The 22,768-nt window shown below is 31.1% G+C and overlaps 1 protein-coding gene across 1 annotated transcript in view; it reads left to right on the forward strand.

Annotated features, from left to right (window-relative positions):
- LOC129230564 (small subunit processome component 20 homolog) overlaps window positions 1-22,768 on the forward strand; it is a 141,772-nt gene that overhangs the window by 10,715 nt on the left and 108,289 nt on the right. Inside the window, exons 5-15 of the mRNA XM_054864969.1 lie at window positions 266-454; window positions 1,773-1,857; window positions 2,069-2,128; window positions 8,907-8,984; window positions 10,942-11,082; window positions 14,247-14,396; window positions 15,059-15,193; window positions 15,312-15,383; window positions 16,700-16,872; window positions 16,960-17,106; window positions 17,684-17,890. Coding sequence (XP_054720944.1) covers window positions 266-454; window positions 1,773-1,857; window positions 2,069-2,128; window positions 8,907-8,984; window positions 10,942-11,082; window positions 14,247-14,396; window positions 15,059-15,193; window positions 15,312-15,383; window positions 16,700-16,872; window positions 16,960-17,106; window positions 17,684-17,890 — 1,437 coding nt within the window. The remainder of the gene's footprint in view (window positions 1-265; window positions 455-1,772; window positions 1,858-2,068; window positions 2,129-8,906; window positions 8,985-10,941; window positions 11,083-14,246; window positions 14,397-15,058; window positions 15,194-15,311; window positions 15,384-16,699; window positions 16,873-16,959; window positions 17,107-17,683; window positions 17,891-22,768) is intronic.

Below are 22,768 nucleotides of genomic sequence, written 5' to 3' on the forward strand. Positions count from 1 at the left end.
ATTATACTTTTCAGAAGTTTACCTGTATGTGTGTCTGTATGTATATATAGCTACCTGGAATCCCATTCTAAATCTGCTTTTCTTGAAAAATAAGTTCCTGGTTTGCATAAAATTGATCAACATGCAATTGATTCTCATTGTAATTGCGGTGCTGAAAAATTAAATTCACCCCTGATCTACACATATAATGCTGAAATATATAATTTGTATTTGTGTTCATATTTCTATTAAAAGTAGTATATTAAATAGTTTTTTATCTTTTCAGATTGGTAGTTGCTTTGGCAAGGGATCTACAGTATGAATTTTATCCACATTTTCCCAAGTTTTTCTCTGCAATAACTCTACATTTCTCATCAAAAGACACTGATTTGTTAGAAAAGCTGTTTACATGTTTATCCTATTTATTTAAATTTTTATGGCGGTATATGGTGAAAGATATTGAAAATGTGTACAGGTATACAAATTTTGCTTCCTATTCCATGTTACTTAATGATATTGGGATTTTCAATTAATTCAAAATTTTTCAATTTCATCGAATATTTTAAATGTGCTTAAAGCTTTGCAATGTTTGCGGGTTTCAGATCTAAAAAGCAATTATTTAAACTTATATAGAAGCGTTTATAATGTAGACAAAGGTTTGTTATGTAAACTGGATTACTAAGATTTTTCAGAACAGTTAAACCTTTGCACAACAGTATTTATAATAATTATTGCTATAGAGGGGTATATTCTTATATTCAGAAATAATGTGCTTTTAATACAAATGACAAATTATAACTGGCTTCAGTTATTTGTTGCAATGAAAATAAGAAAAGATCTAAGTGCCACAAGAATGTAAAAAAGGGCGGAGGGGGGGGGGGACCTGAGATGCTATGAACTATACATACATAAGAAACTTATTTATCAAAGGCTATCGGTTGTTTTTGCCTGTTATTGTTTTCTTTTAAATTGTCAAATCAACTTTTGTCTTTTTTAAAATCTAAAGCTCATTGTTCATGTTTAATAATCTAGCCCAACTATTTTGACAACATTTTTTACACAACGATTTTAATTGTTTTTCCTTTTTGCTTTAAACTTAGCTGTCACAGATATAAGTTTTCTTTCATTCTTTTTCTTCTTTGGTTTTAACAAATGTAGCTAACTATTGGTAATAATTAGTTTCAACCACATTTTATCTTAAAATACAAGGAATTAGAGAAGCTTAATATCAAAGAGCAATAGCAGAACTTACATTAACCTTGGAATTGATTGTGGAGTTTCCAAAAACAACCTAACCACAACCTTAAAAAACAAGAGAAATTTCTAGCTTTAGCAACTTTTCTAATCTTTTTTAAAATATCTGGTCATTTTAGTCGTTAAAGGTAGAAAAGAGTTGGTTGTGTGGTCCAAAACAATAGTGATATTTCAGAAAGAAAAATGAAACAAACTGTTCTCTTTTACTAAGTAAAAAAGGTCTATATTTTTTGTACTAATCAAATGGAACCTTGGACTTTGATTTTGGCGGTTCAGTCATTAGACATTCATCAACCTTTAAATTATTTGATCATTCAAAATATAAATTCATACCATAGGAAAAGAAATACATTTGTAAAAATGTATTCAGTTACCCACAAAAAGCAGTTTTATAATGTTCATAGAATCAATTGATTGTTGGTAATTGTTAAATTTCTTCTAAATAAGTTTAGTATGTTTTAGTTCTCTATGTGATTATTTATGTATATTTTAAATTATTATTACTCATGATTTTTATACATTTTTTTTCTTTGTTTCAGATTATTTTCTTCTTTATTAAGTGATACTCATCGAGAACATATTAGAGTGTTTTCTGTAGAAAGTTTTGCCTTTCTGATTAGAAAAGTAAGCTATGTACCTTTTTAAAACTAATTCAATTGATTGTAAAGTAAAATCTGACCTTATGTGTCCTGTGCAATTCATTTAGTATTATAATTATATTATATTTTTAATTTTGTTTTGACTTTTTTTAAGAAATCAAATACTTTTTCTCTACCTCTTGTTTTTCATTATATTTTTTAAAGAAATGATTATTTGTTATTGTTCTCATTGTTAGGTTCCAGATAAAGAAAAGTTATTTAGTTTTATTTTTCAAGATTTAGAGGAAAATCCAAAGGTTGGTTTCAAATTTAAAAGTATCTTTATTGTTTTATTCTACATTTTCATATCATAATCTTTGTCCTTTAAATTCATATCAAAGTATGTTTATATGTGATTTTGTTTTTGGTCTTCCCGTGTTCAACTGTTTTCATGTGCTTCATTTTTAAACAGCTGAATAATGAATAAAAAAACATGTGTCCAGTTGGGCTTTTAAAATGCAGTGTTTCATAAGCAAATGTTAAGCACAATAAAATCCTTTTTATTTATGTTTACTGCATTTTGGAATAGCAGATATGATTTTAATGCTTTTGATACATATTTTCTAAAGATACTAGTAGTTTTTTTTTTTTTTTTTTTTGAATAAAATTTTTATACTATTATATGATTTTTATCTTTCAGTTAAACATGCATTCTTTATCAAATTTATTTATTTATCTATTTTTTGTAAAGCTATACTAATTAATTTTAATTTATATCATTTTTTTTCATTTACTAAATTTGTATTTTGTTAGTTCTTGTTAAAAATATAACACTTGTTCTCCTAGAACACATTACATGTGATGTGTTTTTTAAAATTATCAGCCGTTTTAATGAATTAACTTGTTTTTAATAACTTGTTTTTTTAATATTCATCCCAAAGCATTTCTTGCTTTGACTAGTATCTATTAGCTAATCAATTCATATTTCCTGCATCTTAACCCCCACCCATTGAAACCAATGGCTGAGCTTATGTTTCCTATTTTATGTGCCTGCAATATTTCCTGCCTAGAGCATATAACGTTCAAGCTAAGAAAAATCCCAAAAATAAAAAAAAAAAATACATATGTTGCACAAACACCTTTATTTGTGTAATTTTCTTGAAAAAAAAGGGGGGGGGGGCATTTTTATGACTATTTTCTGGAAAATAACAAGATTGTTAAGCACTTTTTCATGCTACCCCCCGTCCCCCTCCAGAAATGATAATGTTTCCTTTAAAGCAAATACAAAGTCCATAGTGCTTCTCTAAAATTACCATCAAATTGAAATTCCAAACTAAATAATTTTATACATTTGTTTCAATCAAAGTACTTATACTTTGGAGAGTCAACACTGCAGTGGCAATTAAAGTGTTATCAATTATTCTATTATAACTAGACAGTTAAGACAAGTATAAAAAGTAAAACTTTACTTGGTGCTTTATTTCAGGCAAAACAGTCAGGGGGCTAAACAACCAGTGTGTGTGTATGAGGCAGAGCTTGGCGGCCCCTTAATTTATTCAAATGTAAATGTATAAAAATAGAGAGATAGAGGGTGGGTTTATGGGGGGGGGGGGGGCACAGCAGGGTAATGCCCCATCCCCTATCCTATTTTGGAAGTACTTTAAGTAGTAACAAAACATCTTCCAAAATCTTAAAACAAAAAATCATTATTTTCTTTCTTTTTTCCTCTTTTGAATAATTCAAAAGTGAAAATAAAGAGAATAATGAATGTATCTTTCCTGATGGGAGAAAAAAAAAACCTCCATACATAAAATGTAAATAGCACAGTTGTCACATGAGTGCTAAAAATGTGCCTGAAATGGTTATTTTGAAGTTTAAACCTTTGAAGCAAGTGTATAAATGAACATTTAGGCTAAACCAGGATCTCTCAACCTTTCTTCACTTTTGATCCCCTTATGAGCACCAAAATCATCCGTGCCCCCTCCCCCCTCCCCTAGTGTTACATATATTTGTAATAACACACTCGCACACACAAGAGTTTTGTGCATGTATGTGTGTTGTTTATTCAAGAAAATTTTGAGAGCTTGTTTATTTGCCATGCATGAGAAATCTATGTGCAGTTGATCAGGTAAGTATGAAAGGAGATATTACTTTTCCATTGATTAACATCGGTTTGGCAACCATGTGCTTTCTCTTTCTCTCTCTCATTCATCTTAGACTCAACATGGGCGCCCTATATGCAAAATTTTAGGGGGGGGGCTGGGGGTTCAGACATTTTCTCCATAGAAATCGATTTCAGTACAGATTAGAGTTATTAAAATTTGACATTTTCAATAACTTATTCATTAATGACTGGAGAAGAAACGTTTTTACATTTTTACCAAGAAAAAGTATTAAAAGCAAGAAAGTTCTAATTTCTAGGGGGGGGGGGGGTTGGACTTGAACTCCAACTTGTCCTCCTATATAGGTACCCATCGACTCGACGTCAGTTCAAATATACTTGCTTAATTATTAAAAGAATTACCTTGAACACAATTTATTTTAATTAACAAGAAAAACATTGGCTCCCATGAAATTAAAGCCAAATTCATTTTATTAATATTATAAGTGTTACATATTTCAGCCATTTCAAAATATTACTAATGTTCAAAGATAAATCCCCCTAAAACAGGCACATATTTTCAATACATAACCCATACAACTGTAGTAGCAATAAAATGTAGATCTGTATTACAGAAGTTACTCTCAATGTGAAATTTCCAAAACTGAGCCTATAGATATGTACGTATGGGGTTAAAAAAAGTAAGGTAACAAGAGCTCTGACAAATGTGCACATTCTCTGTACAACTAACAAATCCCACTGAAAATTTTGAAGATGATCAGAGCTTTCAGCGGTTTCCCTTCCTTTACGCACAAACTTCTTCCTTCTTCTAATACCCTGAAAGATTGACTAAAAGTGGTTTTCAACTTCAATTTCAAAAAATTTCCGTAGGAATTTCACCGATGCCCTCCTACCTCCATTCCTCCTTTGACGTAACTAGAGATATTTTAAAATGAATGTTTCAACACTTGTGACTTTTAGTATTCTTTTTGCTTTAAAATAATAAATTGCACATGGGAAATTTCTCAGTGTTAAACTTATCTTAGTTTTTATGAATTCTTCACTTTTCCATGTTTAAAAATAAATAAAGTGAGAAAGAAAACTTAATAAAGAATCATATGAATAGGGTGACAGTATCCAGTTTTCGCCCCACATCAGAAAAATTGAAAATCTGGCGCTGTTGCTTCCACCTCCAAAAAATTCAAATTACAAATTAAAAAAAGTGGAAGAAGAGGGCTAACCTTGGTCATCTCAGCCCTGACCTTTCTTTTTTTCTTTTTTTTTTTTTTTCAAAATTAGGTATGAAGTGAGAAAGGAGGTGCTTAAAATGAGCGCGAGCACTGAGACCACTGTTCTATTGTGCTACCCCCGCCATGACCACTAGTAGAACCCAAAACCAGAAACACATTTCAGCAGTTGTTTAACCGATTTGTTAGGTTGTTCCCAAGGATCCAGGTTGTGGTATCCTAAATGTTCAAATCTTTGTGCAGAATGACAGTCACTTTCACATAGTACAGTCTAACTTTGATATCTCGAACCTCTTTATCTTGAAACCCTTGACGTCTCGAAAAAAAAATTTCCCCAGCATTTTCCATAAAACACCTATGTATTTTCCATAGTTATCTCGAAATTTATTTTTCAAAACCCTTGATATGTCGAAATTTTTGGACAGAATCAAATTTCAATTGTTGTTTTTCTTTGTCAACTTTTTTAGTAAAACCAGTTCCAGGGACAATTGCTTAACTTTTTTCATCCCTTTTTTTGGAAATTTTGTGAATAGAGGATTGGAGCAAGATAATAGGGGAGTGTTGGTATGAGGGAGGTGCTGTGTTTCCCCTGAAGTTAAGAATCTTTGTGCATTTACTGTCCACTTTGAGGAAAGGGGGTCGATTTTTCGTCTGTCAGTTTTCAAGCGAAAACCGAAAATGTGTTCCTCATTTTCATCATTTTGCTTTTTTAACTCCTACAAAATGGCTGCTGAGAACTTTTTGAATGTGGGGTTACTAGTTAATAAAATTAGAATTTTTAAATTTTTAGGTGAAAAAAACAAGTTGAAATTGTTGTTCATTTCAAAATCTCATCCTGTGCACTTTCGACAATTATAAAATTTCAAATTTAGTAAAATATTGAAGACTACTTTATTGATCATAATTTGAAGTGGTCCCATAGTACAAAAAAAAAGGCATATAGCGTACATGTGTGCAATTGTGAGAGTTACTAGTGTAATTATTTTAAAACCTTGTAAACTCAAAAACTCGATATCTCAAAAAAAAAAAAAAAATCCTGTCCCGAGAGATTTGAGACATCGAGGTTGTACTGTACATGAATTGAGCTCGCTTCAGCCATATGGTATCCTCTACATCAGCGATTCCCAACCTTTTTTCCCTTGTGAACCCCTTTAGAAATCCAAAAGAATTCGGCGAGCCCCTTGGGTACTAAGTAACAAGCAAAATGAGAAAAGAAAAAAATGCCTACACTACTCAATTTGATGCTGCTCCATAGTTTATGACAAGAAAGAAAACATAATTCAAAATTTAGAATTACAAATTTTGCTACAAGCTAAAAAGATAGCTGAAAATGAATTCAAAACAAATTCACTAAAAAATAAACCCAGTGATAATTCTTTGTTGAGCTTCAGTCAATTTTGAAAAAAAATTTTAAATGAAATATTTCCAGAACAAAGGGGTTGAAAGTTTGGCTCAAATATCTGACAGTATCAATCTTGCATTAGGTTCAACATAAAATTTTCTACAGTATTCACCTCTGTTTATGATGATAATCCTACTTCGCCTAGAAGTGGTCCAAAAAATAATCCAATTTAAAGTGTCTTTTTATGACACAGTGGTACATTTACCTCTATTACATAATCAGAAGTTACATAAAGAATGATTGTAAAAAAAAATTTGAAAAAGAAAAAAAAAATAGAACCAACTTCAAAGTTGCTCTAAAAAATGAAAAATAATTTATTCTTCAAACAACATCGTCAATATTTTTAAACATAATTTTTGAAGTTTGTGCAAAAACAAAAAGTAAAATCCAGTTTAACCATGCTTCGTTCATATTTGTTTCAGAAAGTCATCCTAGGTTAGGAACGAAACATTTATATCATTACTCAAATATGCTGTTATCAATGCATAATGTATGTGGTAGTGAAGAAACTGAGTCTGGTTAAATTTGTAGTTGAGCTATGACTGTGAATGGTTTTATCTATCGTTTTTGCGCCAACTTCAAAAGTTATGTTAAAAAGTATTATTGATGATGTTTAAAGAATAAATTATTTTTCACTTTTTAGAGCAATTTTGAAGTTGGTTCTATTTTATTTTTCCCCAAAATTTTTTTATTTTATTCTTTTTAGTGTAAATGTATTTCAGAAATAGTAAGAAGTTACCATCACGAAACTTCATCTTACTTTTTTCATAAAAATGCTCCATACTAAAAAAATATATATAAACATGCCTTAAACTTTAAACAATTGGCACTAGAAATTTATCTTTGTTCCTATCTGGAATTCATTTGTGTGTTAATTTAATTATAACCATTTAAATATTGCGTTTTCCCTAACTAATTTACATTTCACAGCATAGTTGCTTTTTATGCAATCCTGTATCTCCTTACTTATCTCAGATCATCTGTGATTGGCATAGATGATAACGATAAAAATACTACTATATAGTTGAAGCAAACCTAACCTAGCAGCATTTTGAAGGCTAAGTAGATCTTAATCACTGCATAAACCTCGCTTCCAGGTTAGGTTTACCTCCACTATGAAGCAATGACACTGAAGAACAATGATGCTTGCTTCAGAGAAGCCTTCATTCAAAATTATCGCTACAATTACTATTAATGTTACTGTTGTATGGCACCAAACTTTTGTAACAATGGGTTTTATATTTAATCATTTAATAGGAAAATTGCATGAAATTTATTGTTTTTTGACCATAACTTTTTTCTAAAGAACAAATATGGCCAAACAAAGTAATAGAACCGTAGTTGAGCCGTCCCCTATCTATTAAAAAATAAACATCAAAATCGGTTCACTAGGTGAGACGCTGTGAGTGGACAAAAAGAAACATACATAGGGTATGAACTGATAACCGCCTCCTTTTTGAAGTCGGTTAAAAATAACTTTCAGATAACTGTCCCAGATTAACTAAATGATCAGTGAAATTAGAATGGTCTCTTAATTTATGTCTTCTAGAAAAGGACTAAGGGTTCTGCTGTTTGATAAAGATCTATTGCGTACATTAATCGTTTGATTACTGAATAATTTTCTTGTCCTCATGCTATAAGTGTGAAATAAAATGCATATTGAAATAGAAACTATGGTTAACTTTAATTATTACACACAAATTAATCATTTACTATACAAGCTGCACAACATTCATGAATTCCTTATCTACATATAGCACAAATTAAATTGCATGGTTCAAGTCCCGTCGATTTTTTTTCTTTTTTACTGCCAAGTTTCACCCACAAAAGTTTTCTAAAGTAATTTTTGCATACTTCCTGTGGTATTTTTAGGTTGTTAGCCATTTCTTCTCTTTTCCGACAACTAAGCTCAAAGTAAATTATAGTGTAGGTGTGAAAATTATAGCAACAAACAACAGCACGATCGTACTTCTATGCATTTTCAACGCACCACAAGAAAAGAGCTATAACTCTTTGTTGCACTCAAATGGTAAATAAATTAAACATCAAAAATTAAAGTTATTTGTGACGTCATGTAATGTTTCCATCAAGTTTCATCAATTTTTCTGTAAAGAGCTGCTGAGAAAAATAATGCTTTTATATTCTGTCATCTGAAGTGCATTGTATTCAAAAGTTGAGCTTTTCCGGCATGGCTTCAGTGCTATTATTCTCAATGACTGCAGTAAAGCAGGCGCTTTTTAATGACAGATTATTTTTTAAATGCAAAATGTTTTGTAAACATTGTGTGGAAGATGCTTCATATATGTTTATTAATATTAATGTTATTTATTTTCTTTGTTAAACAGCAAGCTTTAGGCGTTGGACAGTTGATGTTTGAAGTGGTGAAAGGTGTTAAGGAACAGTTTCATAGTTGTACTGAATCAGTAAGTGTGATTTGCTTTTCTGTCTCATATCAATTTTGTATTTTCTGTCAGTTTTAGAACAACAATACTGTATTTTATGATGATTTAAGCATTTTTTTATTTTTTAAGGATCAAATGAAAAAAATATTTTTATTGCAGTTTAAAAAGGAAATCGAAAAAGCAACAATAGTATTGCACAAAAATTAGATTGAACATTTGACGTTAGGTTTTTTAATTTTTTTTCAAAATAGTTTAATTAATATATCAGTAGAGAAAGCACCTAATATCTTTCTCTATGTGTATTTTAAAGTATGTGGTGCAAATTATTTTATTTGCTTTAAATCATTCTTAGATACTAGTAATTTATGATAACTGTTTTGAAAGACTTATACTTTATAGGTGCGTATCTGTATTGGGAAAAATAATGAAGAGAAAAAACTTTATTTTCATTCTTGTTGGTGTGCTGTAAAAGGATATTTAGATTAACACATACTTACCAACTCTACTGTTTTTAACGGAAGACTCCCGTTTTTCACGTCTATCTCCCAATTTGCCGTTTTTACCATTTTCTCCCGTTTTTAGTTTTTTCAATAAATCATCAAAAAGTTTGTTTCTTCTCAATGGATTGCATCGTTTTTAGTCCTCTATCAACGCCAGGGGAAAATAGAACTCCATATGGTGCATAAGAGTAACGACTAAAACCAATTTTTCCCCTGGAGATAGGAATTCTGTGACAATTATGCTGAAGAAGGCCAAAATAGGTTTTCTGCACCAACTTGCAACATGGGCGATCCTGAGTGATTTTTTTTCCTAAGCATAATATGTAGGAACGGCAGGAAAGGGTATCAGCTAAGTACTCCATTTTCCCTGTAATTATTTGTATACTGCCAAAATTCTTTTTTTTTTTTTTTGAAAACTGACAATTTCCTATTTTATTCTTTTTTGGAAATTTATTTTTCAGTTGGCCCCGGAATTTAGTATGCACTGAAGAAATGGGCTGGTTGAAGAGCTTTTAATCTTTAAATCTAATTAATTTTTTAATCTCCAATTAATAACTCATTTTGTAAAAAATTATTTTTGGAAGTTTTAAACATTGTATGTTCAACAAAGCATTGCTTTGCCAAAAATTGTAGCAGATTTTAATCTTTTTGCATCTTAAAAATATCTCAATTATTTTGAAAGTTGGCAGTGATTTCAATGCGTGCTACCCTATGCCTGCATATTTTAATATTTTTTCCGGATTTTAGTTATTAAATTTTTGTAGTGGATTTTTGGTGTGGATTGGAGAATGTACGGAATTTTAAGCGAATGCACTCTTTATTATTTGATATTTCATTTGCAGTATTTTGTATATTTCTTGTATTTGTAACAATTAGCTTAAATGTTAGAAAAATTCTTATTTCCTTTTAAATTTAATATTCACAGCATTTAAAAGCATAATATAATAATATCGATGTGAAATATGTTGTGAATCATCTATCTATGTATGACAAGTGGAATCTCTTGTTTTTTTTTTCTTTAATGTTGGCAAGTATGATTAACAGTCTCATAGTTATCCTTGAAGGAACTTAATATAATTAAATATTACAATTTTGACAATTGAATATAATACCATGCTTTTCAAATCGTGGTCTAATAATGTAAAAAATATTTAATCAAATAAATGTAAGAAGGATGGTTTTTATCATCGATTTGGCTCTTTAATTTTATACATTTAATATTCATTTGTTAAATTAATATCAAGCAAGGTAGAAGTCAAAATGGTTTATGTTGTTGATTTGTGTTTTGTAATGTAAAAATATTGCAAAAATCTTAACCAGATAAAAATGGGTACATGTTTAACTGTAATTTTGTGATACTTTACTTTTATACACTACTTTGATACACTTTGATACACTTACTTTGATACTTTTTTTTTTTTTTTTCAAAAGTAAATTATTAACCACTTTGTCTTAATTTTCTGCTTTTCTCCATTTAGGTATTAAAACTTCTGTTTCAATTCCTGGGAAACGAAAAGTATTCTCTTGAGTTGATTAAACAAGTTCTTGTTCAGATGGTCAATTTAATGGCTAGACATACATCTCCTAAGTATTGCTCAATCATTCAAAAAGTCTTTTGTGTAAGTATTTTGCTTGTCTTCATTTAATTTTTTAACATTTATTATTTTATCTTTTTTGCATATTTTGTTTACCTAATTATTTTTTTTATAATTTTAGTTTTCATTTTAAAAATCATATCCATACTTGAAAACAATTAAAGCATGGTTTGGCAGCACAAAACTGTTTGAACACCTTTGTATCTTGTAATTGCTCTTAATTTGTTTTATTATTATTATTACAGAGTTCATACTTCCTTTAAAAAAAACCCTTAATTTCATCAAACAAAATTAAGGTCCCTAAAAAAACCTTAAAAAATCCTTAATTTTCTGAAAAATTCCTTAATTTTTGGAAAATTATATCAAGTTCCGTCCCAGTTTTCTTATGTTTTCCTATCCCCCCCCCCCCCTCTCAAACCTTCATCCTCCGCAATATCTTCCGAAAATGTATGTTTGGAAAACATGTTAACAATGTCAAACACATGTTTCGTCGAAAATTTCATGCCTTGTTTGACATTTCAATCATTTTGCATCCTGCAAATATTTCAATCATTTTTAATGTTGGAAAGTTTTTTCACCATATGCTACTTTATATCTGCTTATTTTATTCATTATTTCAATATTTAATTCTTCAAGTTATTTTAGAAAAAAAATGCATAAGTCAGTCAAAAAAAAAAGTTCTAACTCCCACAATGTTAGTAACAATAACAAATGAAAAGCAATAATAACAAAACCATAGTTTAAATATCTTGAAAAAAAAAAGAGATTTTAGTTATTGTCCTTCAATTGCCTCCCACTCCAAAATTTTTTGTGTGCTAAAAAAAAAAAACTAAAAAAAATAATGCTTCAATATACAAATAATGTTCTACAGTTGTCCCCATTTTCCTGATATTTTTGTAACTGAAATAAGATAAATAAATGTTTTGCTTCAAGAACAATATGTGACATGTATTGTATTAATTGCTACCTATTTATTTCAAACATAATTAACAGAAAAAATTTTGAAACTGGTAAATTAGTCATTTTTTTGTTGAATTTTGGAATATCATGGACTGCAGGGACTATTTTGATCTCATCCTTTTTCTGCCCGATTTTAAAAATGCTTCCCCCCCCCCCCCCCCCCGATTTCCTCCTTTTTGCTCTCTGACCACTCTCATCCCTGTGATGTATGAAATTTTAAAATATAATTCACTGATAATGGGGCATCACAGTCAAATGCGCCATCAATGTTATGAATTTGTGTGTGAAAACTTTGAAATGGTGATCCTAAAGTTATCTAATTATTTCCAATGAGTCCTTTAAAATTTTTGAGAGTCCTTAAAAAGCCCTTAATTTTCACTTCTAAAAATTAGTATGAACCCTGTATTATTTGGTGAAAAGATGGAGTTTGCACTTTTTTTTTTTTTTTTTTTTGGACACATCTTTAACTTGAAATAGGGATACGGTAAATTTACACTTTGTGCTTTCTTGTTCCCTTGCCTGTGAAGCTCAATCTTTTTTTTTCTTCCCTGTAGCAGATTGCATGTCAAATTACTTCATAACCTTGGTTTCATATTAACAATTTTTTGATTCTCACTGGGTTTTTTTTTTTTTTTCTTTTTTGCGCAATCATGATTGCTTATTGTTCTCATTTAACAGTTTTGATGTCCTTTGATTTTATTTTCCCACCGCCACCCTCCGCACCATCACCGTCGACTGGCTCCTCACAATGCTGCTCCTATAGCGAAAGCCGTCTCCAGGTTGCATCTATGTCCTACACACAAGCGCATACATACACAACTACACATGCTCGCAGACACACACAAACACATACATACACAAACACACATACACACATTCATCCTGCACACAGACACAAACACATATGCCTACACACACATACACATACCCCCCCCCCCCACTCACATTCATATACACAACTACCCACACACTTATGCCAGCACACAAACACACCACACATGCTTACACACATACACACATACCCCCACACACAAACACACACGCCTACATACACACACTCGTGATTGCGAAAAACATAATTTGCATTCAAAATGTCAAAATTCGAATTAATTTTTTTTTTTGAGCAATCACGATTGCTTATTGTTCTCACTTGTGTGTTTTTGGCGTTCCTATGATTTTATTTTCCCCCGCTACCCTCTGCAGCATCACCGTCGACCGGCTCCTCACGATGCTGTTCCTATAGCGAAAGCCGTCTCCAGGTTGCATCCATGTCCTACACACATGCGCATACATACACAACTACACACACATACACAAACTCATACACACACAAAAACATACGCACACACATACACACAACTACCCACGCATTCATGCCTGCACACAGACACAAACACATATGCCCCCCTACACACACATACACATAACCCTAAACACAAACACATACCCCCACACACGCCTGCATACACACACTCGTGATTGAGAAAAACATAATTTGAATTCAAGATGTCAAAATTCAAATTATTATTTTTTTTTTTGAGCAATCACAATTGCTTATTGCTTTTATTTGACTGATTTTGGCGTTCCTATGATTTTATTTTCCCCCGCCACCCTCTTCTGCATCACCGTCGACCGGCTCCTCATGATGCTGCTCCTATAGCGAAAACCGTCTCCAGGTTGCGTCCATATCCTACACTTACACGCATACACGCACCAACACACATAAACATATATACACCTACACACACATACATACACCTACACACACATTCATACACCTACACACACAAACATACACAAACACATACACACACATACACCTACACACTCACATACACACAACTACCCACACACTCATGCCTGCACACAGAAAACAAACACACATACCCCCCCCCCCACACACACACATACACACAACTGCCCACACACTCAGGCCTGCACACAGACACAAACACACATGCCTACACACATACATATGCCCCTACACACAAACACACATACCCCCCACACACACATAAACACACACGCCTACATACACACACATTTGTGATTGCAAAAAACATAATTTGAATTCAAGATGTCAAAATTCAAATAATTTTTTTTTTTTTAAACAAGGAAAGGTTTTGATTTTGTCAGTTGTTACTCAAGTCAGTGAGACATTATAAAGGTCTTTGGTGCTCTGTTAAAACTTGCTATCCTTTGATATTCTTCTCTTATTTCAATTTCAGGAAGTAATTCAAAACCTATTGCTGAGTTTGTCTGAAAACGAATCAAAACCACATGTGGAAAACCATTTAACAAATTTATTGCATTTGTTTCATGTTTGGATTACTTTCAAAAACGGAAAACTAATTTCTTCCAATAAAGTGATTGTGCAGGTAAATACTTTTTCTCTTATTTTATACTTATTCTTTATAAGTCTTGTTTATTTTTATATTTGAATTATATATCCATTTTAGATACTGACATCTTTATGTATTTATTTATTTTCTGTTACATGTGTAATAAAACTAAGTTACTTTTATGAATAAAATAACCTATCTGTAATTTCAAGATGTAACAGTAGAATTTATGAGCATTTAAGGCAATATTTTAAAAATAATTTATGCTGTCTTTCAAAAGACCACGCTTAAAATTAATGCAAAGATTATTATGCTATAATGTTGTTGTTTAAAAATAATATTAATTATAAAAGGAGAAATCTGAACTGCTTAAGTTGTAACCTACCACCTCAAGTTATTATGTTTTTATCTCCAGTTATGAGATGAGCCGCACCATACTTGGGGACTTAAAAGAAAGATAACTTTGAATATTATAGACAAACTATATATACAGAATAACTTCAATTTAACAATACCCGATTTAACAATTTCCTCAATTCAATGATACATTTGACTGCATTGAATGTCTATTCTCCTCGCTTTAACAATATTGTGGATTTAACAATAACTTTTTTCAATCACTTGACGATTGTTAAATCGGGTAAATCTACTGTAGTTAGTAAATGGGATCATTACTTAGCTCCAACTCTCTTTTCTAGGTTTTATTGGATTTAAGTAAACTGATATACTTACCTGAGCATTGTTTGGAATCGATTGTGGATATTCTATCGTCTGTAATGTTATCTGACTGTGCAAAGTTATCCGTTGAGCATTTAAAAAATTTGATCAGTCAGGTAAGTTTTTAACGATTGCTTAGACATTTCATGAACTTTCATTAATTTGAATCTGTGCGAGTAAAATGTAATTAAGTGATGTGATTTATAATGATTTTTTCTTCGTTTTTATCTTTAGATATATACTTTTCCTGTGAAAATGTACTTCCACTTCACCAGGAGCATGTACATGTATGGAATGTTTGAAAAGGTGAGTATTATCATACAGGGTGGGGCATCACCCCTGAGGGTTCCCTATACCCGTCACTGCAGTGGCTCACCATGTGGGAGTCCCTCGGGAAATACAAGGTGGGGCAGAGGGACTTACTAATTTTGTTATTTAATGAAAACAATACATGTAGAGTAGAGATATAAATTTATTTTCTTTGATCAACATAAAGAACAATAATGAAAATTTATATTCACCCAGTTTTAAAGATTGTGTCAGGCAGATGTTGCCTGTTATTTTTAATGCACAGTGTCCGTCAATTTTGATCTCTCTCCAGCATCTCCACAGATATGTAGGTAAAAAATTGACAAATGTTTTTCTGAAAATGATTGAGTGTTCAAGGACAATTGTTGCAGACCACCGACCCACACAAAAAGTAGTACCAGAGGGTAATATTGAAATATGCACGGAATGCACTGTGTAGGGGATAATGTAATGACAATAGATAAATACACCTTGGCGGCAAATACATGCTGCTTGTCCACTCCATGATGGCGACTGAACCAAGTGGGTTATAAACTTTAAACCACTCCCAAGCAGATGGCCTCAACATCCTCTTGCGCTAGGACAGCCAGCTAAAGTAAGCAAGTTGCTGTGCCTCATCCTGTGTTTATGTGATTTCTGATTTCATTTTGCTTAAAATTCATTTTAGTCAACTTTTTCACATTTCTGCTACTTTTAATAATGCTAAAAAATAACTTATGTAAATATTTGTACTATTTTTTTGCTAAGTAGAACAAAAGTAAATGCATGCATAAATTTTAATTGTATGTTTTAAATGTGCAATAAATTATGATTTGATTTAAAAAAAAAAAAAATATTTAACTGGGGAACAATTCATTCTAAATTTGAAAGACATCATCTTTATCTTTACTAATAATGAAGCTCAAAATCTCTCTGTCTGGATGTCTATAAGAGATCTGGATTTCTGTGATGCCCAACGCGCCAGCGGTGCCTACTGTATGTAACACTATGTAGGGAACTATGCAGATTTCTTCTCGGGTTAAAATGACCCACGTCATAATTCAAGTATTAAAATAACTATTGAAATAACGATAAGAAGTACAATAGTCTTTTGAATTAAGTAAAATATTGTTGGTGCTGAAAGCTTTTTAAATGTGTAGATTTTGTAACAAGTAAATAAAACTTTTGATTTAAGTAATCATTCCAGGTGCAATTTTTATGGTGGGAATTATTTTGTTTAATATTTTTGTTTCCTCTTTTTAAGAATAATTAAATTAATAAACAAACTAATAAATAAACTTTTTAATCAAAAAAGAGATGTCCATTTTTTGTAGGATGTTCTTCCATGTGTCTTAACTTCTTGTTTGGAACTAATCAAGTCTGGAGATCTTGAAAAGAAACATTCAGCTTTGGAAATACTGTCAGAGAGCATTTTAGCTATCAGTCCTATTTCAACTTCTAAACATGATGTGAAATCTTTTAAAAAACTGTTGCCTTCATGCAATTTGTAAGTATTTTTCTAATTATGATTAAACGTTTACAATGGAGTAACCTTGATATGCTTGCAATATCATTTCCTCCCTTTCTTTTTCAGTAGTTCAAAAAGTGCTGGAAACGATATGAATGTTAATGTTTTGGAAAACGCTTTATTTGAAATTTTGAAAGTGACTGAAGACAATGAAATACAAAATGCCAATCTGAGAAATTTATGGTCCGCCCTTGTTTGTCTACCACATGTGAGGTATGTTTGAATAATATTATAATTTAATTTATTTATTTACTTATATTTTTTCATTTATTTAATTATTTATTTTCGAAAATTGTAAAAACAGTATTATTTTATATCTTCTTTTCCCTAGATCTATTTTTCATTATTTAAAAAAATTAGCAAAAATTTACAATAATGATTAATATGCGAATAATATTTATTATAAGATGTTGAAACACTAAGTTATTTTACATTTTTTACATTTTTTTTTTCAGAGTCTAAATTAAAAGTTTAAAAACCAATCGATAATGATAAACCAATTATGAGAGTTCACTAGCTTACTAATTTAACGCACCCTTACTGAATTTTAAAATAAAATTTTAAAAAACAATTCTTACATTTGTGAATTCTATCTTTCTATAAGTCAGCGGAGGCGTGTTTCAACATTCCACATTTCAGCACTTAAATACATATTGAAATGCTGCATTTATGATTTTATTACTTTATTTGTGAATGCTTAGCACAAGTCTGGAAACATTCTACATAATGATGCTAAAATATATTGTTTCGTTCTTGGTGTATTTTTAAGTAAAGATTTTTTTTCTTTCAGGCATTTAAATATTGAGCAAGCTTCAATCATTTTACAAGAGCTTGCTGTAAAAGTCCAAACACAGTTAATGGGATTGCAAAAGGATAATTTGGATTGTCTTGAAGAATTTGGTTTTGTGCTTTGGCAGTCTTACTTTGTGTTCCTCGTTCTTGCATGTGACAGTGATAAAAGTTGTTTTACTACAAATTTCTTTCTTGATTTATTAAGGTAATATTTTTTCTGCATGTTATTGAGTTATATATTTTTCTGCAATGTGTTACCATTTATAGTATATATATTATGGATTAATAGGTGCCGGAATGGGCTCAGAAACGCCACTTTTCTAGAAAAAATTAATTTCCCTTTCACATAAAATTCACATAAAATTGGTTACAACTCAATATTTAGTGATGGCGTTCTGGTACTGAAAAATTTATGAATTCACCTCTGATATATATGTATATATACAGTCAAACTTCCCTTAACAGACACTCCCAGATAACCGACAGTTTCTGAATCCCCAGACCCTCGGGATAGATGTATAATGTATTTCACTCCTTGTTAGCAGGCAGTAAATCAGCCAAGTTTTGTTTTATTTTTCTGTGTCTGGTAAGATTTTGCTCAGCACTGCTTTTGTGGCAAGCATTTTTCCTATTCTTTTACAATTTCTGGGGCTACCCAGTGTGATATAGTAATCACATATATTTACATTGATTCGCATTTTTATTTCATGTGTTCTGATTTTTATTTAATGGCATCGTTTCCGAGTTTTCGGCGGCCATGTTATAAAAATCAGAACACATGAAATAAAAACGCGAATCAATGAAAATATATGTGATTACTATATCACACCCAGTACCGATTAAAGCCCTGGATTCGTCTCTTAAGTGGCGACACACTTTGATCCATGCACTGCGCGCCGCTTTCGACTGCGATTGGAGGCGGGCAGTCACGTGGGTTCAGTCCGCCATTTTGTGTTGTTGCCTGTGTGATCTCACTGTGCGGAATACTAGCTATTTTCTCTTTGCTATTCGCATTTTTCATCAAACGCTATCTTTAATGTGAAGATGCCTTGGTGTAGTGCATTAAGCTGTTCTAACAGTTCAAAATTGCTGTATCGAAATACTTTGAAAGATTATTTCTGTATTTTAAATGTTTTTATCAACTGCTGTGCAATTTCAGATAAGTTTTGAAACTCTTGTTGAAATTGTAATACTTTTTACTTTTCATGAAACTGTCTGATGGTTTGTTAATTTTCATGGGATAATAAGGACATTCATTCAGGGTTCGTACAGGTCATGGAAATCCTGGAAAGTCATGGAAAAAAAAATAAGCAAATTTCAGACCTGGAAAAGTCATGGAAAATTGAAATTTTCAGTCTAAGTCATGGAAATTTATTTTCAGTCATGGAAAAATGTTCTGGGAAAAAGTAACAGTAGCTAAAAAGAGCATTAGAAATCTTGAGTGATTTAGTATTGCTCCATGAAAGCTATTTAAACTGGAAAATTGAACGATCTTAAAAAAACATTGCATCCAAGTTCATTTCTATCACTCCTAAATCTTTATTTTAAAATTTATCAGAGTTTAACTCAATTTGTTGAAGGTTTTGGACAATCTTTAGTCAGGCGATAGAATACAGCAATAGGGGAATTCTAATGCTCAAAAACAGTAGTGCCCAATATACGGCCCGCAAAACTAATCCATGCGACCCACTGGTATGTTCAGTGTCATTATTCAAATATGTTCTGGAATTTCTGAACCTATTAATTTATATGCATTTGAAAATGTACAAATAAGTAAACAAGTACATTTAAATCAAAAGATCTATTTACTTGAAATGTTTTTATTTTTTTTAAATAAATATTTGGTTTAGAAACATGAATTTACTAAAGAATGTGGCTTCATTTTAAAGAACCAAAACATTTTCAAGTTGACACTAAAAGACAACTTTTGAAGCAAATTTATTGAAACTTAGTAATGATTCATTCAACCTTTTCCCCAATCATTATCATTCTGCCTGTTTATAAAAAATAGTCGATATTTAAGCATCCTTCACTGTAGTTTTACTTAACTTAAACTTATATGATGAAAACAGGTAAAAATTATTCACTTTTTTAGGTGTACATTGATAATTTTTCAATCAGGCAGTGGCATTCACATAGAAGTTTTGCTAATGTTCATTTCCAAAAAAAAAATTGGCAAGTTTGATATTATATAGTACTATTCTCTTCATGTAACAAGGTCATGAAAAAGTCCTGGAAAAGTCATGGAATTTTTTCATCCAAATAGAGTATGAACCCTGTATCATTAAACTCATCATAAATACAGTGGCTCCCAAAAGTGTTCGTACACTTTGAAATTTTTTAGTAAAACCAAAATAACTCGAAACTGAATTCGAATATGAAGTCCAATATTTTTTCACATCATTCCTATGTCATTCTAAATACAACCCATTGGTTTTTTCAAAATATTGACGGATCTTTTTTTCGAAATGGGTCAGAAAACGAAGAGACAGAGAAATAACACGCCACAAAAGTCATCATACACTCAAATATTTTCGAATAAATTCATGATTAAAATTATCATATGTCGTTTTATTAATATTTTTGCATTGTGTTGACCCTTATAAGTCATTTTGCTTTAATTTTTTGTTTATTTATTCCTTAATATTGTGCTTATTACTGTAAAAAGGCTGGTATTCGTAAAAAACAGCAAACACCATTCAAAATTTGAATTTTTTCCCAACAGTAGTGGTAAATTGGTTTGAAATGTCTCTAAATTAGTTAATTTATTTGTGTGTATTGTAAAGTGCTTGATAAAATAATTTAAAGAAAGGAAACGGACCGAAAACAAGGTAAGAAAAGGTCAACCGGCCCAGTTGACAAAACGTGATCGGAGATTTAAAGTTAAAAAAATTATGAAAAATACACATTTGAGTGCTGTAAAAGTTTCTGCAGAGTTAAATGAAACATTTTACATTTAATTTTCACCTAAAATTGTTCGCCAAGTTCTCTGATTAGCTGGAATAAATGGGACCTCTTCCCGCAGAAATTTTCTTGGTCGTGCGTAAAACAGAAAGCTTACGCTTTTCATCGCAAAATCAATGATAAATAAGCTAAAATCATTTTAGAATCATGTCTTACTTACAGATAAACATTAATTTAACATTTTTGGTTAAATTGTTGTATAACTGTAAGTGGAAGAAAAAATTAGGAACTTAATCTTAAGAAGTTATTTGGATCAGTTTATCAGGACGGTGGAGGTGTTTTAGCGTGAGGGTGCATATCAGCATCATGAGTTGGTAGTTTGGAATTTTTTGATGAAATAATGAATCATGCTGCTCCTTTAAATATTTTAAAAACCAATTTTGAACTCTTAGCCAAAAATTTGGTTATTGGAAACAACTTTGTTTTTTATCAAGATAACGATAAGAAGCACACGGTTTTCAACGTTTGCGTCTACAGGGTTCGTACGCTCCGGGAAAACCGGGAATTGTCAGGGAAAATGACACTGTCAAAAATGTCAGGGAAAAGTCAGGGAGTTTTCAAATTTTGTCCTCCAAAAATTTTTTTTCCATCTTTTTTCCCAAGGAATTAAGTACCATGAGATCTAGTCTTCGTTTTTATTGTGATTTCACGAAAAAAATTGTAAATTTTTATCTAAACCGACGCTGGCACTTAAAAACTGCGATCGAGAAATGAACGTTTTTTTTTTTTTTTACCTAACGAAAAATGCGCCAAAAGAGCGAAGATTTTCTTGCATGGAGTCAGTGAGGGGAACGCATTTCTTTCTACTGCCTAAAGTTTTAGATGGGTTGCCACAACATTCTATTCGGTTCAGGGTTCGTACGCTCCGGGAAAACTTGGAATTATCATGGAAAATGACATAGTCAAAAATGTCAGGGAATTTTCCAAATGTGTCCCCAACATTTTTCTTTTCCCAATTTTTTCCCAGGGAATTTGGTTTTATGAGATCTAATCTTCACTTTTATCGATGTATTTAAAAAAAATTTGTAACAATTTTAAAGCAATGAAAAAAGTGGCGACCCAAAAAATCTTCAGCAGCCGCCATTTTTGGCTCTCAGTAGTTCCCAAGGGGAAAAAAATCAGGTGAACAGCAATTATGCATGCACAAACTCAAAAGGAGAGAAGACAATACTGCTTCGGACACAACCTGTAGATGGGAAGGTCGATCGGGGAAAATAGTTTTTTTTTTTTTTTTGATCGGAAAATCATTTCAGCTACGTGTGAAACGTAGTCGCCATCTTTGGTCATTCACAAGATTGATGTAGTTACGATCCTAAAATGCCTAAGTTTCTAAAAACAAAGCAGAACTGGATGTTTTCTTTAATTGAAAACTGATGAAAATAACAAAAAATGGTCTGCAAATTGTTTTTCTACTATTATTTAAAATAATGTTCTTGAGAAATGAAAAATTTTGTTCTTAAAACTTAATCTTATCCTCACTGCCTCGGACGCAAATGTGATAAAAACTTTTCAATGAATTGTAGTTTCATGAAGATTAATTATTTTTTAATTGTCTTCATGCGACAAATTAAAAAAGTTATTTCTTATTTTTGGGCATAGCCGCCATATTTGGTCATTCCCAAGATGGAAGTACACAAGACTTTTTAAGTGCCTAAGTTCCCGAAAACGGCATTGGATGTTAATTGCAATGCAAACTATTGAAAACAACACAAATTGTGCATTTTTTCCGGATAATTTGTATTTATTATCTGGAAAAATGCAAAATTTAATCTTCATAACATTTTTTTTGTTTTAATTGATTTTAGACTCTTATGTGCTAAATACTGACTATTTTGCTTTTATTGTATCCTTTTAAGGATTATTAATTATTTATTACTACTTTTATACTACAAATCCAAAAATCTACTTATTATTTTAAATTTTTCACTTTGTCGCCATATTTGATCGTTTGCACAATGGAAGTAGACTTAAACTTCCAGAAACAGAATTGGATGTTTATATCAATGAGTAACATTGAAAATAAAATTAAAATGTGCAAAAAGTTGTGAATTTTTGAAAATTAATTAATACTTTCTGGAAAAGAAAATTTGAAATTTTAATGTAAGCGTCCTTTAATATG

Source organism: Uloborus diversus, chromosome 9, assembly GCF_026930045.1.
Source record: "Uloborus diversus isolate 005 chromosome 9, Udiv.v.3.1, whole genome shotgun sequence".
Taxonomy (NCBI): domain Eukaryota; kingdom Metazoa; phylum Arthropoda; class Arachnida; order Araneae; family Uloboridae; genus Uloborus; species Uloborus diversus.